This window comes from Schistosoma mansoni, chromosome 2, assembly GCF_000237925.1.
Source record: "Schistosoma mansoni strain Puerto Rico chromosome 2, complete genome".
NCBI classification, from domain to species: domain Eukaryota; kingdom Metazoa; phylum Platyhelminthes; class Trematoda; order Strigeidida; family Schistosomatidae; genus Schistosoma; species Schistosoma mansoni.
Window position 1 is genome coordinate 22,723,310 of NC_031496.1, and position 26,887 is coordinate 22,750,196.

Here is a 26,887-nt window from a genome sequence, read left to right on the forward strand (position 1 = left end):
TAATGAGTGGTATAGTTGGGTAGGTCGATTTGTTTAATGTGCGTATTGGTTTTGTAAAAATCCGTATGCTATTTGAATCGCACTTCTCAAAGATTTTATATTTTACTGCAGGTTTTCCAATGAATAATCTGTCGAATAAGGCTTTTATGCTGACTCACTTAGTTGTCATCGATATTCTTGAGTTTAATCTGTGAAATATCAGTATTAAGGTTCATGAAAATGCACTTTATGTCGATTGAAGTGGGAATAGCGGTAACGTCTTCCATCCCTAATGTGTGTGCTTTTTTCAGTCCATTGAAATAAATAGGACTGATAAGTTACCATATTATTCATAGATAGCATTTGCTTTTCTTCACTAATAATTTCCCGGCTAGCACCTTCGTGAGTACACGTTTTTTCCAAAATATATATCAACCATATTTGTGTATTCATGAGAACCAAGGTTAAATACATTCATCCGCTCTCCCTCTCGAAATGCTCTCACATGGCCAGCGAATATATAGCCTCTGCCAGGGAAGTCCTACTCACTGCCTTCTCGTGGCATTATTGTTGTTTACGAAAGCGAGAGGACGAAAAGCGAATGTCCGACGCTTTAACCGGGTTGGTGGACAAGGCGAGTCCACCTAGGGGAGTTGGAAAACCCAGATTCCAAACCAATGGTGTACATGGACTCCAGTATCCTGAAGGAACAAATGGCGTACGAATGAATCGTTGATCACCGTCTACCATGGGACTGCATCTCCTCACGATGCTTCACTGCCTTGTGGACCAGATCTTTCGGTCAAAGGCTCCGGGTGTGGGCCTTTAAGAAAATCACCTGCTTCAGTTTGGGCACCTAGGCAGTATCACAGCTTTCAAGCAAATCGAATGAGATTTGTATGGCGCATATGTATCTGGTGCTTCGTTGTACCAATATTTATGTGTTTAAATAAAATAATAAATTCTAATCCTTCTGCTCTTCTTGTTAATTCCATCCATGTGTTATATAGTGTGGTAACCCAAACCAACGAAAATCAGCACTAGGTTCCACGACGTTTGGTATGTCGAAATTTAGCTTTCATTAATGCGTCACAATGCAGCACAAATATTAGAGCCCCTAGGTATTGGGCTTTTATGATAGATTTCGACCAGCAAGTTTGTGTAGATGGGGAACATAACCGACCATTTCTAGTCCTATCACTTCCTAATTCTAGCCAGCCACCATCAATGCGGAGCACCCGCGCGATTGTGGTAGATTCCTATTCGTCACATGATATCCCTAATCTCTAAATGTGGTTACTGCGCAGACCCCAACCAAGCAATCTGCGTCTACCCACATATTTTAAACCAAAATTCAGTGAATTCGTATACTAATACCATATTTTCGTCTGCTTCGCTTCAGCTCTCTCCCAACCCTTATCTAACCCATTAAGTATCGCTCGTCTTGGCAGGCGATGATTAGGAAAAAATATCTCGTGCGTTGGACATTTACGATTCTGACTTTCTTAAGCGACACCATTAAGAGAAGGCAGTAAGTGGTAATTCCCTGGAATTGGGTGTTAGTTTGTGGTCATATGAGAGAATTTCTAGAGAAAGGGCAGACTTGCTACTCCAGGCCATACCAGAGTACTAGAAGGCATTTCTATAATTACCCTTTTGATTCCTGTTTCATGACGTCATGTTTTTTTTACATTATCCTGGGGTGATTCTAGTAGCTGTTTGTGTGCTTTGTGGATTATCAGAAAAGCATGTTCTTATCCATAAAAAGGTACAAGTGACCAAACTTAAACGTGACATCAGTCCGTAAGGTCACTGACTTAAACTGAACTATGTAGGCTAGTGCAGACTATCTTGTTTGGGTCCGCATGATCAATGACCAGAGACTGGGTGACATGGCTCGAAATCGTTCGCAACATCACGTTTACATTTACTTCCTCTCGATCTTAAATTTCAGTATTCCTCCATATGTACCCTTCTACTTTGTCCTTCCGAACTCTGTTTTTGATCCATGGTCTTCCTCATTGTCGCTGCGACTTGATTATCTCAATCTCTGATATTCATCTTGATAGTTTCGTCTCGTGCTATTGCTAGGAAGATCTGCCCATGCTTTTGGAATTAAATCTTGGCTTTTTTTGCAGATCAACTCGTGGGCTTGGGAGCAAGTATGGGCTTGGCGTCAGCTCTCTGGGATCGTCCAGCGACGTCGTTCAAATACGTTTACAGGGTGATTCCTATCCTAGTAGCGATTCTTTGGGTTTATCCGGAATGGATATGTTCGGTGGACTATCTGGTTATGGTGTTTCTTCCGGTGTACCCTATTATGTTGACTCAGTAGGTGGAAGTGTAAGTCTAGGTGGCGGAATGTTGGGATTTGATGATGAACTTGGTCACTCAGGACTAGATAATAGTGAGCTTGTTCAGTTGTTGGGAGGCAGTCAAGCTATCGCCCAGCTTTCAGACAGTCAACTAGAAGAACTTGGTCGTGCACAGTTTACTATCGTGGATCCTAGGACTGACAGTGAGCTGGGTAAGTTTATTAGATATATTTTTTAAGTATAATTTACTCGTTTCATCCTACACTAGTAATTCTCTTCATTAGTTAAATTGTTTTATTGTCTGGAATTTTTGTAACTTGTATCACAACAAATAGACAAATCTAAGGAATAATTTTTGTTACATTTAATTGCTGATTTATCCTTTTTGATTGTTCAAATTACCTGCTCAAAACAGATGTTTACCAGACTCGTTTTCAGTGAGAAAGTTTCGTAGCTGAACTGGACAATCACAAGATGTTTACAATAATCAACGAGTATGATTGAACTCACTAGTAGTGCACTTTTATTAAATTAACTCTCGAATTCAGCTTATTCAAATCACCCCATTCATATCTTATATTTTATTGGGCTGAAGATATTCGGAGTTGAACCTACTATTCACAGAAAAAGCTTTATTAAGAAGTAGATATTTAGTGAGAGTCAACCGACCAATTTTTGCACAGATCATTACTTGCCTAACCTACCCTATGACTTGAAAATTATGGTTATTTAGAAATCAGTACGTTTGAAACGGATTACGTTATTAGTATATTGGTCTAGTTTCTTAAAACGGACAGTACATCTGTTAAAGTAGCGAACTGAAAATTGAGAACACTAACTAAATGGTGAGACCTAATAAAGATTGAGCGTACATTTAGTATCGGAACTTATCAGTTGTGGGTTGCTAATGTTATGTTAGTTTTCTGCTTAATAAACGCATGTATCACTGACCTCAAAATCACTTTGACGGACATGTGAATTTTTGTGTCAATATCTGGATTGGCTTATTCTAAGGTTCAATAATCATTTTCGCGAGGAAGTACTTTAAGGTTTTATTGTTTAGCTAATAGACCAAACACAAGTTCATGTACCTGAGTGTTTACAATACCAATTGTATGGCATTTCACAGGTTAACGTTTTATGTTTCACTCAATAAAAGTTAGTTGTTTTGTTTGTCTAGTAAATAAAGTTTCGATGACATAGATCTTATACTGTTGATTTATTTATTTATTATTTGAACACATAAACATTAGTACAAGGGGGCACCAAATAGATATGCACCACACAACAACAATGAGACCATTAGCAGTTATCATTGATTTATGTGAGGACTGAGATACTGTCCGAGTGCCCAAACCGAAGCAAAATTTATAAACTGTTATTTTAATATTTACTGGATCTAAATTGGCCTACAATTGTCTCAGTTCAATTTTATTTTTGTATCTCTATACAATCTTTCAAACAGTCGCTGAGTAGTAAAATCCTGTCTATAAAGCTACAGTCCAATTTCCAAGCAGTCAACTCACAGTTAAATGGTAGCTTCAAACGCCCCCTTACTTGGCAACAGGATGCTGCCACTAGTTTTCATGAAATAACTGTAACTCGAAATCTACTGCGAGAGCTTGTACTTCATTAGTGAGCTTAATAAATAATGTTGATAGGTAGGTGGCCGGGAGCAATCGACTGAACGCTCCGAATCTAGCTTTCGTGTTCACAATGTTGAGCTGTGCTTAGACTAGTGATCATATTATGACGTAGTCGACGGAACTCAATCAGCACTAAAAACTAGAAAAATATCGGATACTACTCAGCTATCAACCAGTGCAGTATTGATAAATTCAATTGGATTTAGAGTGGTCTGTTAGTCAGTTACAACGCAGAACCTGGTACGAATGCACATTGATTCAAGTCACCATACCCCATTAGGACAGAAAAATGAAATTGTCCGGCCAAGTCACAGAACGGTAGGGGTAGTAACTTTATCATTAGTGATTGAAAAGATTAGGTATCGAAGATACGACTTAAGAAAATGTAAATTGTTAAAATAAAAGCAAGCTATGATAAATTTAGAAGTTCAGACTTTGGTGGAAAATAGGATAAATACACATGCGCCATTGCAAACAATTTCGAGCCATGTCATCCCAAGTCTTTAACTATTGATTATGATAATAACGCGAATCCCAGCCAGGTAATCGACCCTTACTAACATAGCTCAGTGCAATTGTCAGTAAATTCATGGACTGGAGCCATATTTCGGTTTGGCTGCCTCTGGATTTCTTCCAACGTACTACACCGACAATATCGCCGTCGAGGTAGGCAGTGGTTGGGCATACGTAACACATGTCCAGTTCGCCTCAGCCAATAAGGTTATACTACCTCATCAATCCACTTACCTCCCTTACCTAGTACCCTATTTCCAACTCAGACTGTTTACTCTGTGGTCCCGAAATACACGGGAAATGCTTTGAAGACATCCTATAGAGAAAGTGTACAACCCTGACAAACACCACTTGAAGTAACCAATTCCGATTACAGTTCTCCATAAGCTCTGACTCGGCCTGGAGTGTTGAGTAGAGAGCCTGTAAAAGGTTAATATGCTTCTTTGGTATGCCTTTTAGTGGCAGACACTGCCACAAAACCTTACAATCAACGGTTGAACGCCATCTTAAGGTTGAGGAATACATCTGGTGTCGGATCCTGCCCGTTACTTCTGCCTTGACGTGATGGTCAGACTTGCTTGTCGTGATGAACCAGTCGAGCTATATTGGCTGGAACAATCGTTCTCCAAAGTCCCACCATACCAGGTAGGTCAGTTCAAGAGCGGTAAGACTAAAAGCAACAAATCCAAGGTCCGAGGGTGAAGTCGTTGTCCTGACTGTACAGAGGTGTGACAGCAGTAAGGTGTCTGTCACAACCAGCACGACAGCGATGCAACCTTCTCACAAAGGGAGGGCGGGGTTAGAGAAGGTCGACCCTAAAAATGCATACTTTGCCTTATCCCACGGATTTTCTTTTCCTGCAGTAAGGTCTTGACAAGTACAAATCTAGCAAATAGACTACCCACAAAAGGGTCGTGTGTGATTGGCCCCAAGCAGTTGTACCTTGGGCATTGCGGTCACACTCTCAGGTCACTAAGACCAATTCTAACCCAATTTCCTTTTCAGGTACCTATAGAAGAACCTCTCCACGGTGTGGACAACCGAAAAGTTATAACTGCCCTCATACCTCTAGCACTCAAGACCACTGTATTCATAATCAATTATCCTCTTCAATTCCCATCATTCCTGCCACCTTGACTATCAACTCTAAACTTCCTCCTCAAGTGTCACCATGGCCAACGATTCTAGTACGCGAAATACTATCCCAGGTGTTATTTATTCAGAAACATAAACATTGGTACAAGGAGACACAAAATATATGCGGCAAGTGTCAGCAGGATATAGATTGGATTAAAGCAAGTTCCGTGTAGGATTGTGTTGGGGTACGCTGATTAGTTAGGAAATAACCAATCAGCTCTAGTGGATACTTAGATAAGCTCTAGAATGTTGTATAAAAATTATAAGTGTGCTAATGTTTTTCTTGTTGTGATACTACTTCCATCCAATCTTGTTATATAATCACGTTCCTGTTCAACCTTGTTCTGAATTGGGGACTTGTTGAGTGAAGTGGTGTCCAAGATTACTAAGCAATAAGAGCAGCTGGGTAGTAATAAAAAGAATCATAACACCAGGTCTACTTAAACTTCACTCCAAACTGTACATTGAAGCCTTCAATGTACGTACCTTGTGTCAAATCGGCCAGCAGACGTCCTTGGTCAGGACCCTGGAACCTTGTACCACTGTATTATGTTGTGTCTACGAAACACACATACAGAATCCTTGTGTGGTCATTCACTTAACCTCACCTAGCCAGAAAGGGGAGCCGACGTGATACACTTTCCGTTTACCTGGACTGATTGATGTAGGCATAACACTAATCATGAAGGCAGAACAAGCATTTTTAGAATGGATCCGTGTTAACAGTCGCCCATATACTGTTCGGCTAAACGGCTCCGTAAGAACTTGGAGGGGTAGGGATACACGTCGTTGACTTTTCGTCATTTCTGCTTTCACTCCCAATAACTACAGCCCGGATGAAGTGGGAGATGAATTTCACAGAAATCTTTCTAAACTTCAAAAAAGCTAGACACTCAAACATAATGCTCGTAGCAGTCAGTCAGCTAAAACGCGGAACCAGGCACATATATGCATCGGTCAAAATTGCCACACCTCATTAGCACAACAAGATGAACACCAGATTCATAGAAGTATTTACTTGAATGGTAGCAAGTGATTTTAATGCTCAAGTGGGTAGCCTAAACCAAACAGAAAGAAATTTAAGTGGGTATTTTGGTATTCCGGCTCAGCAAACAGATATTGGTGACCATCTACTGCAACTGTGCTCAGACAATCGCCCATTTCTAACAAGCACTGCCTTTAAGCATAAGGAGAGACATTGTCTGCCCTCAGTTCAGACGTTGAATACAATGAGCGGAACATTGCGAGGAGCAGTTCAGCTGACCTTCAGCTACTCACCATTTCCAAACAGACTGAATAGAACATTGAAATAGGCCCTTCGAATCTAACTGAAGTTCAGAAAGCTGTAGTTGATCTGGAACAAGGAAGAGCAGCTGGTCCAGATGAATTAACTCCAGAAGTCTTTAAGGTATGGTGATCCAGTTTCAGCGATTGGGTTGACCAATATTTTAGCTAAAATTTGGGAGGTGGACGTAAACCCATCTGGCTCGTCTGAATTTTCAGGAATTGATGATTTTTCTTGACTTGAAAGTAGCACTTGACTCTGTAAATCGAGAGGTTCTATGGCAATGTCTGTCATTGAAAGGCGTACCCCAGAAGTATATAAACATTGTGAAGGCTCTTTATTTGAACATTACTAGTCGAGTCAGAGCTTATGGTGAACTGTCATCTGATTTTACAACCTCAAGTGGTGTCCAACAAGGTTTTCCGCTATCTCCACTTCTGTTTAATTTCATCATAGACCTACTGCTGGAAATAACACTCGTCGACTGAATTCTCAGGAATTGATCACCTACCAGGAGGTCCACTTATTGACTTAGTATATGCAGATGACATAGTCGTGTTTGGTGAAAACACTGATAAAATACAAAGTCTTTTGTCAGCACTGAGCAACAATGCCAGGATATTTGGGATGCGTTTCTCCCCATCTAAATGAAAATTGTTGCTTCAGCACTGGCCTGCGTCAACACCTGAACTAAGAATACGGAGTAAGTGAGTAGTCGAACGCGTCGACAGCTTCACTTATCTTGAAAGTCTGATCAGCCCTAATGGGTTGGTGTCTGATGAAATCTCAGCACGGATTCAAAAAGCTCGTTTGGCTTTTGCCAACTTATTTCACCTATGGCGAAGGCGAGATATCCGTCTATTAATTAAGGGACGAGTATACTGCGCAGCAGTTCGCTCTGTTCTACTTTACGTCTGTGAAACATGGCCATTAAGAGTAGAAGATACTCGTAAGTTACTAATATTTGACCACAGATGTCTTAGAAATATTGCTCGCATCTACTGGGATCACCGGGTAAGTAATAGTGAGGTTAAACGCAGGGTATTAGGGAATGACGGTATATCAGTTGGTGAGGTTGTGAGTCTTCATCAACTGAAATGGTTGGGCCACATGTTACGTATGCCTGAACACCGATTATCACGACGCACAATGCTGACTAGTATTGGGGATGGTTTGAAGAGAGTTAGGGGCGGCCAAACCCAAACGTGGCATCAGTGCTTGAAGTCACTAAATTCTGATCTGAGCCATGTTGGTAGATGCAGACTACCTGGTTGGGGTCCACGTGACTATCGTAACCAATGGTTGGAGACTATGTGTGACATGGCTCAGAATCGACCACAATGGCGTCGGTGTATACACTCTTTGTGTTCACTTAAACTACGAGATTAAAATTGCTTCGTATGTTTTTTTCTTCCTATACTATATCCTTATATGCAATCTTTCTTTTATATATTACCACCATTGAAGTGACTACTTTTATGAGTTTGATGTTCATCTTGTTGTGCTAATGAGATGTGGCAACTTGGACCGGTGCATATATGTGCCTGTTCCTACATTGTAACTGACTGACTGACTACCATCTTTAAAAATCTCAGGGGTTAGTCCACCATCCCTGTCTCTTATCCCCCGCTTCAGATTGCTTATATCTTTTTCACCCTCAATAAGATTTGGACGACTTACATCAATTTTCCATTCAGGATTGATAGTGAATAATAACCCCATCTGTTTCCGAGATAGTCTGATTAAAAGCCGGATTTTACTACCCGTCTTCTTGGTTGGTCTAAACAGTTGTCTGCTGTTACTTATCGCCACAGCCTTCTCCATCTTTTCAGCTTTTGCTGCCGACCACTGCTCACGATCATTGCGTAGGCTTTTTATTAGCCTACATTCAAACTGCCTCCGCTCCTCATTGTGTTTGGAGCCAGGCGGGATGAGTTTCCGAGCATCCATCAGTTCTCTGTATTGAGGTTAGTGTTTAGTATATTTAATCATTTTATCATAGTTGTTTCACACCGACCATGCTGCTCATATAAATATCTTCACCTTTTACATCCATTTGCAGCAAACTGTCCTCTGAGTTTATCCGTCGAAGAAGATGATCGACCTTTAGATGAAGATGAGATCTTGTGTGTAACCAAAGCAAAATGTCTGGATCGTGTTCGTGTCCTGTCTGTCCCAGCTTCCGGATATACAAGCATAAATACTAGTGATCTTGCTAAATGCATCAATCTGCGTGAATTAGATTTATCAGAGAATGCATTACGCGTATTCCCCAGACGTCTGCATTTACCGCAGTTAACAAAACTTAGCATTACAGGGAATAGATTTATACACCTACCGTTGTTTGAACAATTTCCTAAACTCGTTCGATTGAATTTAGACGACAAACTGAAACAAGTATGCCTGGTTTTTGTTCTTTGTAATATGTATGTAAAGTGTCATAATAAACACTCATATACTATTTATAAGTATGGCACTACCACTACTATCATCTAATATTAATAGTGGTATTAATGGTAATGGTAATTGTTATAATTTTTCTTTATTATTACCCAGCTATTCCTATTGCTTAGTATTCTTAGACACCAATGCACTCGACAAGTCCCCAAATCAGAACATGGTTGAACAGAGAAGAAGTTATATTCCGAGTAACAAGAATAGATGAAAGTAAGAAGCGCAATAAGAAGTGCGTTAGTATATTCATAGTTTTTACATGAGGAGATTCTAGAGTCTTCTCCAAGCACCGACTAGCGCTGACTAGATAAAAATTACCCAGTCAGCGTGCACCAACACAATCGTGCATGGAGCATGCTTTAATCCAATCTATGTCCCGCTAAAAATAATAATGACATCTTACTCTGGAAACAAATTTTTCCATCGAAAGGAATCTCCATTATGAAAATTCACATTATTGCTATACATCCTTCTTTAACATACATTTTAATTATAAATATTCGGAAAATATATTTGAAATAAAGGTTTAATATTAGCGACCATCTACAGTTTATCTTCAATCGCAAATATCTCCTATGAGTTACTCGGCTTGGTTTCTTTTAATCCATACATTATTGGATGCATAAACTCCAATCTAATCGCCCCTCGTTTCTAAATTTTAGAATCGTTTGTGTTGTAAGTGTACTGTAACAGCCTGTAAGTACATTGTGCAGTCAATACATAAACTAGCTAGTCAAAAAACACAAAATAACAAACTTTCTTGCGACATTTACATATTTGAAAATAGTTACCTCAAATATTTAATCAGGTGGCCAAGTTGCCTCTTGAACCATAGATAATAGACAAGTATAATGATAAGTAAATTACAAGAAAGGCGAGTAACGATTCAAGTACTTTTTATTGATTGTTACCAACAACTGAACAGCCAAATGTGGAGGTAATAACGTTTAGTCATTGAACTGTAAAATCAGAATTCAATTCAATACTAGTGAAGAAAAGTAAAAGAAATTCCTACTACTAATCGACTAGCATATTTAAACGGGTAGTAGAGCCACTCCTGATTTTGAACTGTACGAAATAAACATTATTAAAAGACAGGCAAATGTTTCAACAAACTTAAAAGAAATTTATTCGATGTCTCAATATTGCAGATACAAAGGCTCTACTATATTTAACAGACAATTCGAAGATAGTATTGATATGACACCAACTACCTAATCTTACATAGGGTTAACAGTCTCATTTATTTTCACTCAGACTGTAGATTCGAACACAGTAGTGCATTGTACTCCAATCCTAAAGAATTAGCGTGCATCTGAATGCGTTGGCACTGAAATTTCACCCAGCTATTAAAGCAGTTGACTGATTAAACCAACTATAATTAGTTACGAGATCGCTTTCAGAGTTTCCTTTTCTAGTACGAATACAAATCATATACAAAACTTTCGAAACAAAACTTGTTGTTCATTGATCACTTGATCAAAGGTAATAATAAAATGAACTTTTTCCGTTACATTGGTTCTGTTCCTTCTAATACTATATATGCTACATAACATTTTGTTCCACGTAGTTCCTTATCGGTGTTTGATATACATGATCTTAAAAGACAAACACCATCAAAAGTACATCTTACGGAAACTGGCCTAAACACAATATTGTTGAAGAACTATATGAGAGATATACTCGATTAAACGTAATAACGTAGAAATATCCTAAGAAACATGTGTTTGGATATACCAAATAATCTCATCGTGAAATTATTAAGTGGTCTCCCATTCTAAGTTGTCATTGGATAGGTCATACAAACGCGCTTGTTGGTTTGCGATTTTTTGTGTCTTGGTTAACCTCTAATTTCAAAAAATGTCTTATTAGCCTCCTAAACGAATGACAACATTTAGTACTTAATGTTAAGTTGATTTCTCCTAACAATCACTTGGTCATGTTACCCCTTTAAATTTTTCTATTGCTAGGTTGATCAGAAGGAATATTTAGTAATACGGATTATGTCATCCACTGTTTATCGTATATTTCATCATTTATCTCCTAATCACTTGTCGTTTCTTTTTGTAGTTATTAAACCCTCAAATGCTGGTATATTTTTGTCCGAAACTTAAGTATATTAATGGTATATATTTTGAAGAAATGCTAACTGATTTCACGGTCCGTATTATTCAAGAAGCACGGTCAATAATGGAACCTATTGTAAGTGAAGGTTTTATGGTATAAATTACTATTATTATTACTGCGTTGAACAAGTAGTTCTAGATAAACACCCGTCTTTTTAATTGAATCAATTAATATCATATATTATAACGATCTCCACTTACCTATTATTCCGAAATAGTCAGAATCATAGATTAAAATGATTACCTCAATTCTTGAAAAAGGTATGGTTAGTTTAAAGTAAGAGAGAGCAATAGACCCTAATAGGTTGATTCCAGCGATCTTCAAGGATGGTGATGCAGTTTTCACAATGAGATAGACCGAGATATTAGCTAGAGTTTGGAATTCGGACGTAATCCTGTCTGACAAGTTCCGATCTCCCAAGTCTATGAGAAAAGACAGATCCTCTTGCGATGTCCACAGATGGATCAGTTTGGCTAATACGGTGTCTAAAGTATTGAACTCGAAAATCATCCGACGCCTAACGTGCCATGTTTGTCGGTGTAGGAGTAGGTTAGAAGAAAGAGGCTGTTATACCAAGACGTAACGTTAGTTCGTAAAGTCACTAACTTTTGGACTGAGCTGTGTTGGTAGATGCAAATTGCCAGCTTGGACTCCGCACGGTTATCACAATTAATGGTTGGAGACTATGTGACATAGCCCAAAATCGATCCAAGGAGTGCAGATTCATTCTTTATTTTCCCTTAGGTTCTGAGTGTTCAAAATTATATTATACTCCTTTATTCTGTGAGGAGATTTTTTCTTCTTGAATCATATTGTGTATCCCTAATCTTTTCTGGTCCTACTTGTACTGTTGCTACTTCCACTACTCTGACACTTGTCTCGATACCCTCATTTGGCTGTGATGATGCATAATGTGACAGCTTGGTCTTACTAAATGAGAAAGCATTGTGTAAGAACCTGCAAAAATAACTCAATTTTTCTGTAAAGTTGATTCGTGGCTTGTGTACTTACGTAAAAATATATGCTCTGAGCTTAAGGGTATGATGCTTACCTTATTGTCTTTTCATGCAGTTAATTATATGCTCTCATGTTTCAGATAAGATCAAAATGGGAAACAGACTTTGCTGATCAGTATCCTTTTGTTAAAAGTCGAGAAGAACGTATGTCATTGATTGAAAACATGATGGAACATATAAAAGAGCGTAACCTTCTGATTGGTGAAGCCTTAAACAAGTATAAAGATTTATTGGTAAGTGTGATTGTGTTTTTCAACATAATGTAATGGAGATTTTCCTCATGTTGTTCAGTGTTTTTTGTGCAGTTTCAGTGATTTAATATGCATCTTTGATAGCCATGAGTTCCATATCATTAAAACAGTAGTCATAGTTTCAGTCATCATATTTCGAGATTACAGTGGTTCTACTTTATGTTGCGTAATGATATTTCGGAGCCAAACTATATCAGTTTTATTAGAAAACTAATGTATCCCCTCATTAAGATTTCGATAAACATTTATACCATAGATAATTTACGATTCCCTACTTTTAGTGCATTCTTCACTGTTTTACATTGTAACAGAAGTATTTGACGATTCTATCATTAATATTGGTCAAATGTTCATTTCCTTGGAAACTCGAGAGTTTTGATGTTTTTACTTATTAGTAAAAATAGTAGTATGATATTTTAAATATATTTTTTAGCGTTGCGTCTAATGTTATTAGCTATTTTTGTTGCCATTACTTAATATTTCCCAAATAGGTAACTTAGCTTCTTTTTTTAAACCACCATAATACTATCTTGGTATTTATTAATGCTTCTCTCAGTATCGTTTGTATCATGCTATGATCTTTTAAATGATTAGTGTCCCGTTCTTGTCATTATTCATATAAATAATTACTCAACACAGCAGTTAAATCATAAATTTGGCTTCATTCACCGTAATTAATGTATTTATCCCCATATATTAAATCAACATTTTAGTGTAGCATGCCATTACTTACATACTCACTATCAGCCCTATCACTTTTATATATCTCTTTTCACTTGTTGTCTGTTTTCTCTTCACTTACCCAGTTGTTTCGTTGTATCGACGAGTTTCTACGATCCCTGATATATGATGCCACGGATAGGGAATTGTTGCATGCAGTTAATTCTCTGGATACTCCTAAACCAATTACAGATGCAGAGAATTCTACGAATGTCACTAATACTACCACGACTACTACTGATGTTACAAATGAATTATTTGTCAAGTCAGGTGAATCCACCGCTAATGAGAATCATACTTTGACAGAGACCATCACAAATAAAATGACTGATAACTATTTGACTAAATCAGTTGATGATGACACTGCTGCTAATGATAATGATGGCGATATTACTGGTGGTGCTACTATTACTACTACCACTGCTACTATCACCAGTCAACATGAGAATATTGATTCATTACAGTTGCGTACAAAACTTTCTGCGTGTGATTTGGAATCTGACGATATACAAGATGATGATGATGATGAGGCGGAAGAGAAAGAAGCAGCTGCACGAGCTGCAAGTCAGTTTTAAACTTTTGTTTATTTTTTCCACGTCTCATATATATATATATATATATATATATATATATATATATAGTTCAGCTGTTTTTCATACTCTTCATCTCGCTAGAAACTTGGGATAAATATAATCTTATCTTATCCATTATTCTGCTCCTTCCTAAAATGAATGAAAAAATTTTGTTCCTTTTAAATTTACCTACTTGACGATGGCTACCAATGGCATATCGACATCTCAAATCCCTTCTTTATTATGTTTCACTTTCGATACTTTGCATAAGAGAAATCACTGATTGTAGTCTTGCTGGAACACATAACTTTATTAACGTGATTTAGTGTTAACAAACCATCCAGCTATGAGAAATACTGACATCTATAGCATAATTTACAAACTAATACCAAACCATTCATTTATCGGATATTATTTCAGTCGAATGTCACCAAGTCTGACTAACGGTAGATGAGAAAGTGTGCACGGTTGCTGTTTTATCCAGGTTTAAGGAATTCGAACTAGCTTATGATAATTCAGTTGAAGTATTTACAACATGTTTCTAGTTTCAGTGTATCTCAATATTGGCATATTACTTCGACCAATGAGCTGCAAATCATAAGGCAATTAATCTAGCAAAGGTCAATACTGACAATTATTAGGTGTTACTGTTTTTGGAAATAGAATCCTGACCAGCTTTTTTTCAGCATGGTTATCTTCATGATGGATGAAGTGTGACTCTTTTTAGCAATGCTATTTAAATGTTTTGAGTTAACCCGACTTCCGGTGACTCTAGTTTCTTTTAATAAGGGTTTGTTACTTATAATTTAAATGCATGTCTTTGATTTATCATTGCATGCGTTATTGTTGAACACTATTTATTTTAAGTAATGTGATATATGTTAGTAATAATGATAATAAGTAATGAATCGTCAACTGTTGTAGATCTGAAGTGTATTACGGGGTCATTGTTAGATAACGCGTCAACCGATAAGTAAAGAAGAGACCTTCCCTAGAAATTCTTTATTCAAATATAAAATTATAACTAACTGAGATTACTCATTCAATTATTTGGTTAGACAGCTAAATTCTACTCCAATTCCTTTTTTCTAAGGATAAGATGATCTCCTACCGTCACATATCCAGTTTAATTTAAGTGAATTAGTACACATGCTGAATAGTTTTCTCCGTGTTAAATTCTATTCGCTGGCTATTTCACAAAAGATATTATTCGGCAATTTAATTACTTTAGGCAAAAACAAATAACTAAAAAGTTCCTTATTTATTGAAAGCGTATCCATGATTCTTTTTGATAAGTGGACTGTTAGAGTCTATCAGATATTTTACATGGACAATCTCAATTTACTACATGGTTTTTTCTGTTATGAACTTGCATCTTCAAAGTACTTCATACTTAAAATAAAAATATTATACCTTAGGAGTTTGCACTCCCTACACATCCATCAATTCGACTGTATTCATTAAAGTAACATGTTTTAATGGGTCCTTCATGGTTTTCAATATTCGGAATGTAAACTGTAATTGATTACGGTAAGTAGCTCATTTCTTTTACAAACACATTTTGTAATATTTTAAAACGGTCAATGTATAGCTTTCTCATCTTTTATTCTATAGATGAATGTGCACTGTTCGATGCCGCCGACGAATTGTTAGGTACTCATTTACCTGACTTGCAGTTATTAGCTCAAAGTGCTAATCAACTGCAAACTACTTTTTTTGTGGATTCAATGGGTCGTTTACACCAACAACAAGTACTTCTCACTCCGAATGGTGCTTGTCAATTAGGTTTACAAACTAATGGGCTATCAAATTATCAATTGCATTTGGGACGGTCTTTACGTCAGGGTCGTTCTATAGTTATGACTGTTGTTCGTCCACGTGGTATCAGTGGACGACCGGTGGCCGAATTTTTGCCTGGTGAACTGCGTAACAAAGATTATGTCAAAGGTTATATGGCTTCCGAGATATATAAGAAGGCTGTCAAAGATACTTTAGGTCAAAAAACAACTCCTAAGAAGTGAGTATGATCTTATAAGACTATGTAATTGTGTATATGTATTATTTTGATAAGCATCATTTAAGTCCCCTTACGTTTCCTCGTTACAACTATACTTTTCTTCAATAAATCACAAAATAATAATAATGGTTCCCAGCACACTATTCATATTCATTCTTTGGGTAAACTGTTAGACATACTTATCATATAATATTACTGGATTAACATTGCCTCTAATCGACAAAATTATAGTATGAGAAATTTGTGCTTTTCTTATACGACGCTCACTCCATTTGGTGTATAGGTTTTCAAAGGAGATAAATATTTACATTTTATCACACTTTCTATTTTAGTCCAGCTTAACTCAAATCTAATATGTTTTATTTTTAAAGAAGGTTCAGACTTTACCATTTGCAGATAATCATCTAAAACCCATCAAGCTCAAAGTTAATGTATCTCGGCACTTATTAGCAAAATACTCATGCAACGTTAAGAAATGGATTCTCGTAAGATTTAGGTAGTTATTGTTAAGTGACTCAATTATAAGGACTACTGCTGACCCTCTTGATTATTAATATCTATTTCCAGTGGAATAGTGGTTCGCGAAATCAAAACAACTGTTAACAATATTTTTGGTGTATGACGAGATCAATCACAAATACTACTGATAATGCCTTGTCAAGTATCATTTTGTACACAAATTGTCTGGTAGACGCTAAGTAATATGGTCACTTATTTCTCAGTTATTAGATAAACGTCTGTTGTTTAAGAGAAGCATCTTTTCAACTATCCTAAAACCTCACCTAGATTACTCCATAGATATGTTCTCTCATTTAGCATAATGGATTGTATTATTGAATTAGTAGACTTCAACATTCACTTTGAACTGCGTAATAATGCTGGCAATCGGTACTACCGCAAATCTTATCAGTTTAAATAACTTCAATTTCTTTGACTATTGATTTGGAAAGCTACAAGTTGAAACGTGAATATCTGAATGTGATCTGACACAGTTTGTTTTTTTCATAACATTATATATATATATTAGTAGCAATCGATAATGGAATGAATCAGCATCAGTAGCACTTTCGTTTCTATTGTATCCCTTCTTGACTTGTTCTCTGATCATGTATCTTTCTGATTATACGTCTGAATGTAATCTTAATAGCTAGCTTCTTACCGTAGTAATATCTCAGAATAGATCATTGTAAATCTTACGTACTGTTATACTAGATTCTACGTGTTAATTTAAGTCGTGGGGTATATACTACATTAGGTTGACAGTTAATCATTTCCTAATGTATCTAACTTGAACAAACATTTTTTTGATTTGGTGATATTTTTAAAAAAATGTATCTGCGAATACTTGATAGACGTACTGGAACTGGTAAAATTCGGAAATCCGATCAAATTAATACATCAGCAGGGGAACGTTCTTGGCCTGGATCGACAACATCTAGTACGATTCCATTAGGCGAACTTAACACTGAAGTGGGCAATACAGGAGCACCTACCAAAAGAGTAACTTGTACATCCAACCAAATGGCGAGTTCACGAACCGGGTCAAATCGACCGAGTAAAGTTGACTTTGATGTTGGCGAAGACGCTGGTGGCGCAACAGGTGGTCTTCCTCCCCGACCAAAGAAACGGAAGTCTATGGGAATGCATAGGTAACGTCTTTTTTGATTTGATAGTGATTCCATTTTTATCCCTAATATTTACTGAACGTGTATTATAACAGTAGATCTGGTGCCTTTTACTAAAGGATTTTATCAACATTAGCTGATGATCCTTATAGCTCACTCATGATATCATCTACCAGCACTACAACCTTCACTCAGACTATTTAGAAAGCACTTGTTTTTTGTTATTATGATTACTTACTACTTTCAGTTATCTCCTATAACTCATCATCATTGAATAAATGGTGCCTTAACGCTATAAACCATTATCCTGGGTCCTGCATCCCTGTTAGTTGTTCACTGAGTGCAGTTTACTGCAGTACATTATATACCTTATTAGCTTTGCTACTAAAATTATATGGGAAAGATTTTCGAAGAGAAAAATAGCTGAAATTGAATAATTAACCGATTAGTTTGTAGGGTTTTATTATTTGTCAAATGGCTGTTTCACAGTATGTTGACGTAGTGTTAATTACAAGTTTTCTTTAGACTGATTATTTAGTCTTATATTTTACAACAGAGAATTATAGTGTCCATTCGATTATAAAATTTGTCATCCTACTTTAAAGCATAATTGTCTTTTGTATTTATGGAGATCTGTTATAATTTGATGTCTGGGATTATTATCCGCTTGGTCTGTTAGTTTTTTAAAGAAATAAAATTATTTTGTATACTTGCATAAACTAAACTCATAGAAGATTACGACTACTTGTGTTTCGTTCTACTTTACTGATTAAAACTATGAAATCAAGCCAAACTCTCTGGCGTAGTGAGCGTGTGAAATTCAGTCGACAGATATTCAAGACTTGTCGTTGATGAAACAAGCAACAAGATGGATCAACTGAATTAAATTCAGCTCTGACGGTTAAGCATGACACTGGCTACTCACCCAGCTAGTGTTCAGTGTTAAATTATCATGGTACTAGTCGTTCTGGCTGTATGGGAAACACGTTTGCTAGTCATCTATGTTTGCCGTTGTACTCTATTTTGTAGTATTTCCGTTTTTTACGCAACACTAAACATTTCCTTTTATCATTTGTTTCACTTTTCTCTTTCTTTTTATATTTTAGAAGTTTAAGAGATCTTTGTTCAGATGCTCCATTCTCATCTGATGCCTATAACAATACCACTGCTAATACAGTTGTTGGTGGTGGTCCTAGATCTGATGCAACTCCAATCGACTACGATCCATTACATTTCATTCGTTGTCATGCTAAGGACAATGATGCAGGAGATAGTGAAACTAAAGTTTGGCGTTGTCTATTTGAGCCAAATCCAATGAGACCCGATGAAACAACTCACGTAGTTGCAACTTGTGGTGGTGAATGTGTCTGTCTAATCAACTGTGAAACTGGCAAAGTCATGAAACGTTTCAAACATATGGAAGAGGTAAAAAACTGTTCCTAGACTCTTTTGTGTTGTTTTTTTTACACATACTATTGATATATGGAATGAGCATTTTCGTCTTTCCGATCAATTTATAGTCTGTTGACATTAAAATTGAGAAAAGGTATGTATGTTCGTCTTTAATTAGTACAGTTTATGACTTAAATAGAGAAGCCAAAGGTGAATTTTGATGTAATAATAATGGAATAATTTCATTTCAATTCACCACAAGAAGTAGATATCAAATTCATCAAACTGACCGATTAGTTTAAAATGATTTTTTTACAAATCGAAACCGACTAATTAGGTGTTGAACATATCTTTACGCCAAATGTTTTATGATAGGTAAATGGAATACAAATTTTGTGATTTTAATTGTTTCTCCTCATCTCCATACTTTTTTATCAGTATAAAAGCGTTTGGAAGTGGTTTCATTTACTGGAAAGTAAATCCTTTCAAGATATTACGTTGAGCTGAAACTAAAGATCTACTCATTGAGGTCGATGATAAAAAACGTAAATGCAATTTAATAAAAACTGGTCAATATCACTCCGTTATTTGAATTCCTTATTTTTTTTTCCCGAATTCGATTTACTCTCCCCCTCTCAGGAGAGAGACAATACTTGACCTCATTTAAGATTGTCATTTTTCTAATGTTCAGCGAACATAGACTTATTGATAAAATCAGTTATTAAAGATCCCAGGTGGTTCACTTCAAAATATGTTTCAATGATATTCTTCCAGATCTTGAACTTATCATTCTGTTATAAACGTAGAAGAGAGGAGGATGCTGATTATAACTCTAGGGGGTTTCTAGTTATAACTAGTCTTTTTACTTCTTACGCGTATGTGGGACGCTAATTTACCTTAGACGAATATCTACACTAGATTCCCACCCAGTGTCTATTCTACAGGACTTCAACACAACTCAGATCAAGAACACGAGATTAGCCTGACCACAACGTTAATATATTTCCACACCAAAAATCCGACACAAGAAACAGTCAATCAATAAGTGTCCATCAACAAGGAACAGTCAATACATAATAAGGATAGGGGAATATATATAACACATATAATACCTGTCATCCTATCTAATGTCTGACTCATCAAGACAACCAATCACTGTCATTCTCGCCCACACATCACATTCTATACCCACTTGTTCTATGTTTGTTCACATTTTCATTTTACTAGGCCCGTCTAGTCAGTATCCAAGTTGATTCTCGATTTAATTCCAAAATAGATGATTTATTTAAACTATGTAATTCTTGATAACTTTACCGTTAAATTACAAGTAAATGAAATCAAAATAATCGGTTCATAAGCTAAACAATGTTTACACTGGGACCACTGCAATTAAATAAACCCTAATTGCGATGCCAATTTTATTTTCCAATGAAAACAAATGTTTTATTCACTTTTGTCTTTATGTCGATTTGTATCGATTATTATACAAAACAGATTACACTATGCTAAAATCCCATCTCTTTTTCCCACTGAAAAAGGCATTTCTGTGAAATTTCCCAAGTTATTACTTATTTTACGACTTCTAAAAGGTGCTATCTAGTAGGAAAAACCTTTATTTTTCTGTCATGAAACTATCCTAGAAACTTGTATAGAAATTCCGATGAACTATTTTGAAACATGAAATGTACAATCTTGGAACATAATGTTAACGTCGTGTAATGTGTGTAAAACTAAGATAATCCTTAAAAAATTATTAGTATAAAACCAAATAAACAATTTTAATTTACTCTCACACATGTCTATCTTAAACAATTTTCTACTTTATTTGTAATCAGTAATATAACCATTTTTTTACTAGGAATTTTATACCATAGCCTGGACAACTGTTGAGGTTGAAGGCAGTAAACGTACTAATATATTAGCTGCTGCAGGTCGTATGCATGAAATCAGACTACTTCATCCAGAACAGTTGGTTTGTTATGCAGAAATGAAAGGTCATACAGAAGATGTGACAGCTATGATATTTCATCAAACACAGTCTACAATTTTATTCAGTGGAGATTCTAAAGTATGTGGAACCTTCGATTCAGTACAACATTTTGAATATCTGTTAACATTGTTTATGTCTGTGTTATACCAGTGATAAAATATATTCCTCAATAGTTTTATTTATACAGTCTTTAAAGGATTAATGGTAAAAGTATGACATACTGAGGGAATGGAGTTAACCAATCAAAATTAAAATAACTCCTTATGTATTTTGCGCGAAATTTACAGTGCAGAGAAAGATAACTTGTATGTTATTATTAAGGAGATGAAAATTGACAATTGTTGATTCTTGAGATACTCGGAATCAATATAAATTATCTATTAGGCAACCAAAGAGTGGATTTAAGATGGTAGTTAACCTAAATGACAAAACATACTTGTTCCTAAGGCAGATTGTGTTTTAGAGTGCTTTAGTGATTCATTGTATAGTAAAGAGTGTTTAGTGAAGCTAAATAATATATCCCCTAAATCTCAACATTAAGTTTCTCATGTTTATAAACAGATGGTTGGCAAAGCATTGAATTATAACTGCTGTCAGTTCACGATGAAAACCACAAACCTAATTTGTAAATCCAACTCGAAACTCCAGCGTTACCCCTAATACCTAAACCTAACCTTTTTACATTTCAACTGACGCCATGTGGTGATGAAATTTGTATGCAGTGATAACCCTAACACATAACAGGACCCCCGACCCCTAATACGTAAACTTGACCTTTTAGCTTTACCACAAAGAATAATTTGGCATATGAAGGTTATTCATTCAGGTCCAAGCTGTTATTTCATTACTTTTTATTTTTGATGACTTTGCAACTGAGCGGTATTTCTTGGTTGGCTGATAAGTCCCCTAAGGTCTTCAGTATATTATGCTTTTACGGAATAAATATCCGACAATATTTGGGAGGTTTATTCTATGCATATATGTGTTCTAAAATAAGTTTTCGAATATTAAATGGACACCAAAAATATTTTGTACAGATTAATCAAGAAAATGGTTATACTAATTAGCTCTTCATTTCGTTTTGCATAACTTTCACACAAAAGTAATCTAACATGTTTTAACACTCCGTCCAGGTTTGCGGAATATGATTATTAAGTCAAAGGTTACTAAATGTTAAGCCACCTACAATTGTGTGTTTGAGAAATCAATCGGGCAAATACAGACAATTTCGATTATATGACTTCATAAAATTAGACACAATCATTAACTGTTTATTAATTCTATCTCCACTATTTCCCTCCTCATTAATAAAGTATGTGATCTTTAAAATTTATATTATTTAAATTATAATGTACGTTAACTCACCCACTAGGTACTTGGGGGCGAGACACACTGTAAGTGTAAAAGCTGATGATATTTCTCGGTCACCTAAATAGGATTAGGCGAGGCAGGGCTCGAACCTGGGACACTTAGTGGCTGAAAGTTGAACACATTGACCATAATTTGTATTATAATATCAATCAGTCCCACTTTTCATAATATTGCTAATTAGATGCAATTCGCTTCTACTACTTCTATCCTTTTTAGGCATCTGTAATCGTTTGGGATATTGGAATTCCATCTGTTCCAGACTATAAAACACGTTATCAACTATTAATGCGTCTTCGTTGTCCTAGATTAGATGTGAATCCTGTATTAAATCTAGTTTTCCTTCCACATTATGCTTATTTAATAGCTGGTTGTGAAGATGGACTATTTGCATGGAAGATAACCGATCTACGTTTAGAGAAACGAGAACGTGAACCGGATATGGAGTTAAAATTGGACTTTAATCATGAAGTCTGTATTGATGCCTTAGCTCAGCTAAGCGATAATGCATTAGTTTTAAAAGTAGTGGAATCTGGTGAAATTATGGTATTCGATTTTGCATCTATTTTGGAACGACGTAAAGGTTAGTTAATAGATATAGGGGTATATGTATGTATTTATTGTTAACATGTATGCTCTAGTTTTCAGATTGTAATATATCAATGCCGAAAAGTTGCTGATTATATTAAATTTCTCTAGTCATATTTCGGCGTAACAAAATCAGTTACATTATCATTCTGTTCGTATTTACGGATTCTAATTAATAGTAATATGTTTCAGCAAAAATCATAAAAGTATAAGCACAGTATAAACAGTGGCTGTAGAGCGTGATTCATAGTTTAATCCGTGCTGGGGAGATCGTGAATGCATACTTATAAGAAGCCCCACATCACAATGAAACAGCTATCCACTGCTCCCCGGTTTCCAGTGAATGTTTAATTAATGAATTAATTAATCCCATAACGTTAAGTATGAAATAGAACTAAAATTACACCTTAATTTGTTACATTATTTTCTAAAATTATATGCAATCCAAAAAATAAAATCTGTATATGCTGTCCAGTCATCACAAAGATTTTTACAAATCTCATCACGTTTTACTGCTGCATAAAATAAAGCAAATATTTGTAGACCGTTGTCAACGTAGTTACTACAGAAAGAGATGTGCGCTTATCCATCCTGTTTTCGATGTTTAATACGTGTACGGTCTCCAGTATTTTCGAGCATTTTCATCACACATTGAGTGTTGCTTATATCAGTGTAATTTTCACTGAGGATTTCATTTTAAGCATTTGAAACTATCCTCATTTGTGTCTTGTGAACGCATTAGTGTAGTGCATCCTAACCTATCGGATGAGAAACATGCACATAATGAAAGTTTGAACTCAAAATAAAATCTCTAGTGAAAAGTTTGCTCCTATATCTAGCTATTATTCATTAAATTAGCAGAAAAATACTGGATGACGGACGCCTATTCGACGTTTAAAATGGATATATATATATATATATATATAATCATCTAGGTGTCTTGTTTTTTGGGGTCAATTTTCAGTTTTTAATCTCCACCAACATACCATCCATTGATTGTGCGTAGTCATAATAGCCATCAACCATCAAAAAGTTGCTTTGGTTTCCCATGGTGGTTAATAAAGTAATGCCCCCAACCTCTTTCTGTATTATCGAACTAACAGCAAATAGGGCACTCTCGGTATGTATCAGTTCGGCTTAAAATATATTAAAGATTTCGTTCATTTTATCTGGGTCATGAGTGTTGTAAACGTAACCCATGTTCAGTTTTTCCAGACGAGTTGTGGTCAATTGGTTTTGTGATGAAGTGGTTTATTTATGTTACTAATATGTATATATTTGTTATTTATGTACTACAGGACTTCAGCGTGTTGTTCCAATTGAAATGCGAGGTCACTTGCTATGGCAGAAAACAGATGAAATCTATATCAATGTATCTGTTAGACAAAATCTAGGTGCCGTCCTATGCGGTGATAATGAAGGTTCAATTTGGATATATGACTTGGATCCATACTTGGATGATTTGCATTCTTCTAGTCGTAAACGTTTTCATGTAAAACCAATCAAGGTATAGATGATTTGCTTTTAAAGTTATTTTGCATCCATCTGTTATTTGTCATCAAAAAAGCGTCATGGTTTCGATTAACACGTCTTCAGAATTCTGCAATCTGTCTCAGAATTAACTCCAAATTGTTCGAATCCCCTAACGACGTACTATTCACCTATCTAGCTGACAAGTTTTTAAGACTCGATCCTCTAGTTTGTTTACACCTGTTGTTTGTCGCTTATCAATCCAAATATTCTAGTTTCCATTATTAATCGAATTTTATCGATCGGTAAATTCACTCTGATTATTCAACTAATTGCGTGCAATATTTAGATTCATGTTTAGTTTTATGCATCCTAGATTCATATGTTGCTGCTGTGTATAGTTCTAATCACCAGAAAAAATGGAAGTCATGATATGAGGTAGCATCGTTCTTCTGTTCCACATTGTCTGTCACAGCCATTTACTCAATCCTCAGTTGAAAATTTTTAATTTCTGATGCTCGGTCGAGTATCCAGTCGTAACAACGGGAGTAGTTAAACAACAGGCAGTGTTGCTTCCCCTGTTTTCTTTATCCCTTGTTCACCGTTAATGAGCTGAACGCCAAGCGCTTGCATAATGGACGGCTATTGTTAAAACCACTTATATCTGGCTGGTTGAAAAGATTGATTGATCCACTAATGTATTTTACAGTTAGTTACGTCATCCTGTAATATATATGTCGTAGACCTTTCGACTTTTTTATTCTTAATATTGTGATACAGATCATATATACTCTTTAAATTGTTGAAGTGCCAAATGATATAAATTTACATTGGTTTCCCTCTGGTGTTTTGAATATGTCAGACCATAAATACTCTAAATAGCTAACAAAGTACATTGAGTTTGATTTCAAATATTTTCTTTCGATACTTATCTGAAAATCGTTGTGATACGTAATTAACTGTGTAAAGTTTTGTGCTTCTTCAATACACTAAAATCCTATACTATCTGGTCACTAATGTTGGAACATAGTACAAAATAACAATGTTGTGTAATTAAACATTTCAGTTTTCTTAATAATAAATTTATTACAAATAATGATCCAAATAAAAATTACCCACTGATTTTTGATCTTCACTCATATTTTATAATGGTTAAAACTACCTAGTTTCATGATATTTACGTTGTTCATTAAGTATCCTTGGGATCTGCCATCTGATATAAAAATGAACGTAACTATTTTTTCTTTAGATAAAATTCATCACCTTTTTTATGTTATCTACCATAAGCCAAATCCTTTGTGTCAGATTTCATTAAACTACTTACGTTCCTCGACGAAAATCACTTCGTTCAATGTAACCCTAAACGCATTAAAAGAGTAGAGTTCAACCATCCTTCTCACATATAAACACAATGTAAGCACTTCAAAATCCAGATGAATTGTAATTAAATGATAATCCAATAAAGGATCACTTCTTAAAAGAAAGTATTATACTGTATACAACTCTAGTACCTACGATCTATCAGTTTTCACCAACACACTTTAATAATAAGAGTAGAATTAAAATACATATCATTTTCCCAATAACAAATCTCTATTAGTCTGTTATTATTATTAACCGCGTAAGTTTCAGCGTATTGTTACATACTCTTCTGAAGCTTTATTATTTACAGCATTTTAGTCAGTAACAACAGAGGATAACTAGAACACCATTAAACAAAAATGCAATTTTAACAGTTCCATTTTCCTTTAGTCTATGTACGAGATGTAAAAATTTTCTTTTATTATTCTGTCTACATTATTTTAAAATCTATTTAAATATCTAAAAATTAATTCTTAGATTCTTGAATGGCCTGAATGTTCAGTTCAAGGTAATCGTGATGAAGATCAACAATTAAAAGAAAGTATTACATCAGGGTTTTCGTAATCCTGTTGTTAATTCAGTTGAAATGAGCTCAGATGGGTTATATCTAGCAGCTGTAACTGATAACAATCTTGTATGTATATGGCGTTATGCTCCACCGCAACAACAACAATACTCTCAAATAATTCAACAAACCACAACACCATCATTACATCAAACTACTACTATGCAACATAATAATAATCAATTAACAGCTATCAATAATTCTATGGTTACTGTTCCCAATGTTGCTAGCATAGTGGACGATGATACATCATCGTCAACGATAGCATGCATGGAGCTTTTAAACAATACTAATAATTCATCAATTGCTTTAAAATCTAGTGCCATAGAACTTGTTACTACCGGTCAACATTTGTTAGAATAAATATCATTATCATTATGATGATGTTATACTATTTGTTTTGTATTTTTGTTATTATTGTACCATGATTTATGTAGATGTTCTCTTCCTTCCATTTCGCTTTATATATATATATATAAAATTTTGTATAGAACT

The 26,887-nt window shown here is 35.6% G+C and overlaps 1 protein-coding gene across 1 annotated transcript; it reads left to right on the forward strand.

Moving 5' to 3' along the window:
* Smp_171170 (putative dead box ATP-dependent RNA helicase) lies at window positions 1-26,755 on the forward strand (the record flags this gene model as incomplete). The annotated part of the gene is made up of 13 exons (XM_018796111.1): window positions 1-19; window positions 2,118-2,506; window positions 8,938-9,272; window positions 11,400-11,531; window positions 12,553-12,705; window positions 13,530-13,713; window positions 15,630-16,032; window positions 17,385-17,681; window positions 18,764-19,082; window positions 20,908-21,117; window positions 22,627-22,990; window positions 24,294-24,502; window positions 26,381-26,755. Exons 1-13 carry the CDS (start codon window positions 3-5, stop codon window positions 26,753-26,755), a joined length of 3,387 nt encoding a protein of 1,128 aa, XP_018650356.1. The 5' UTR covers window positions 1-2.
* Window positions 26,756-26,887: the final 132 nt, after the last annotated feature.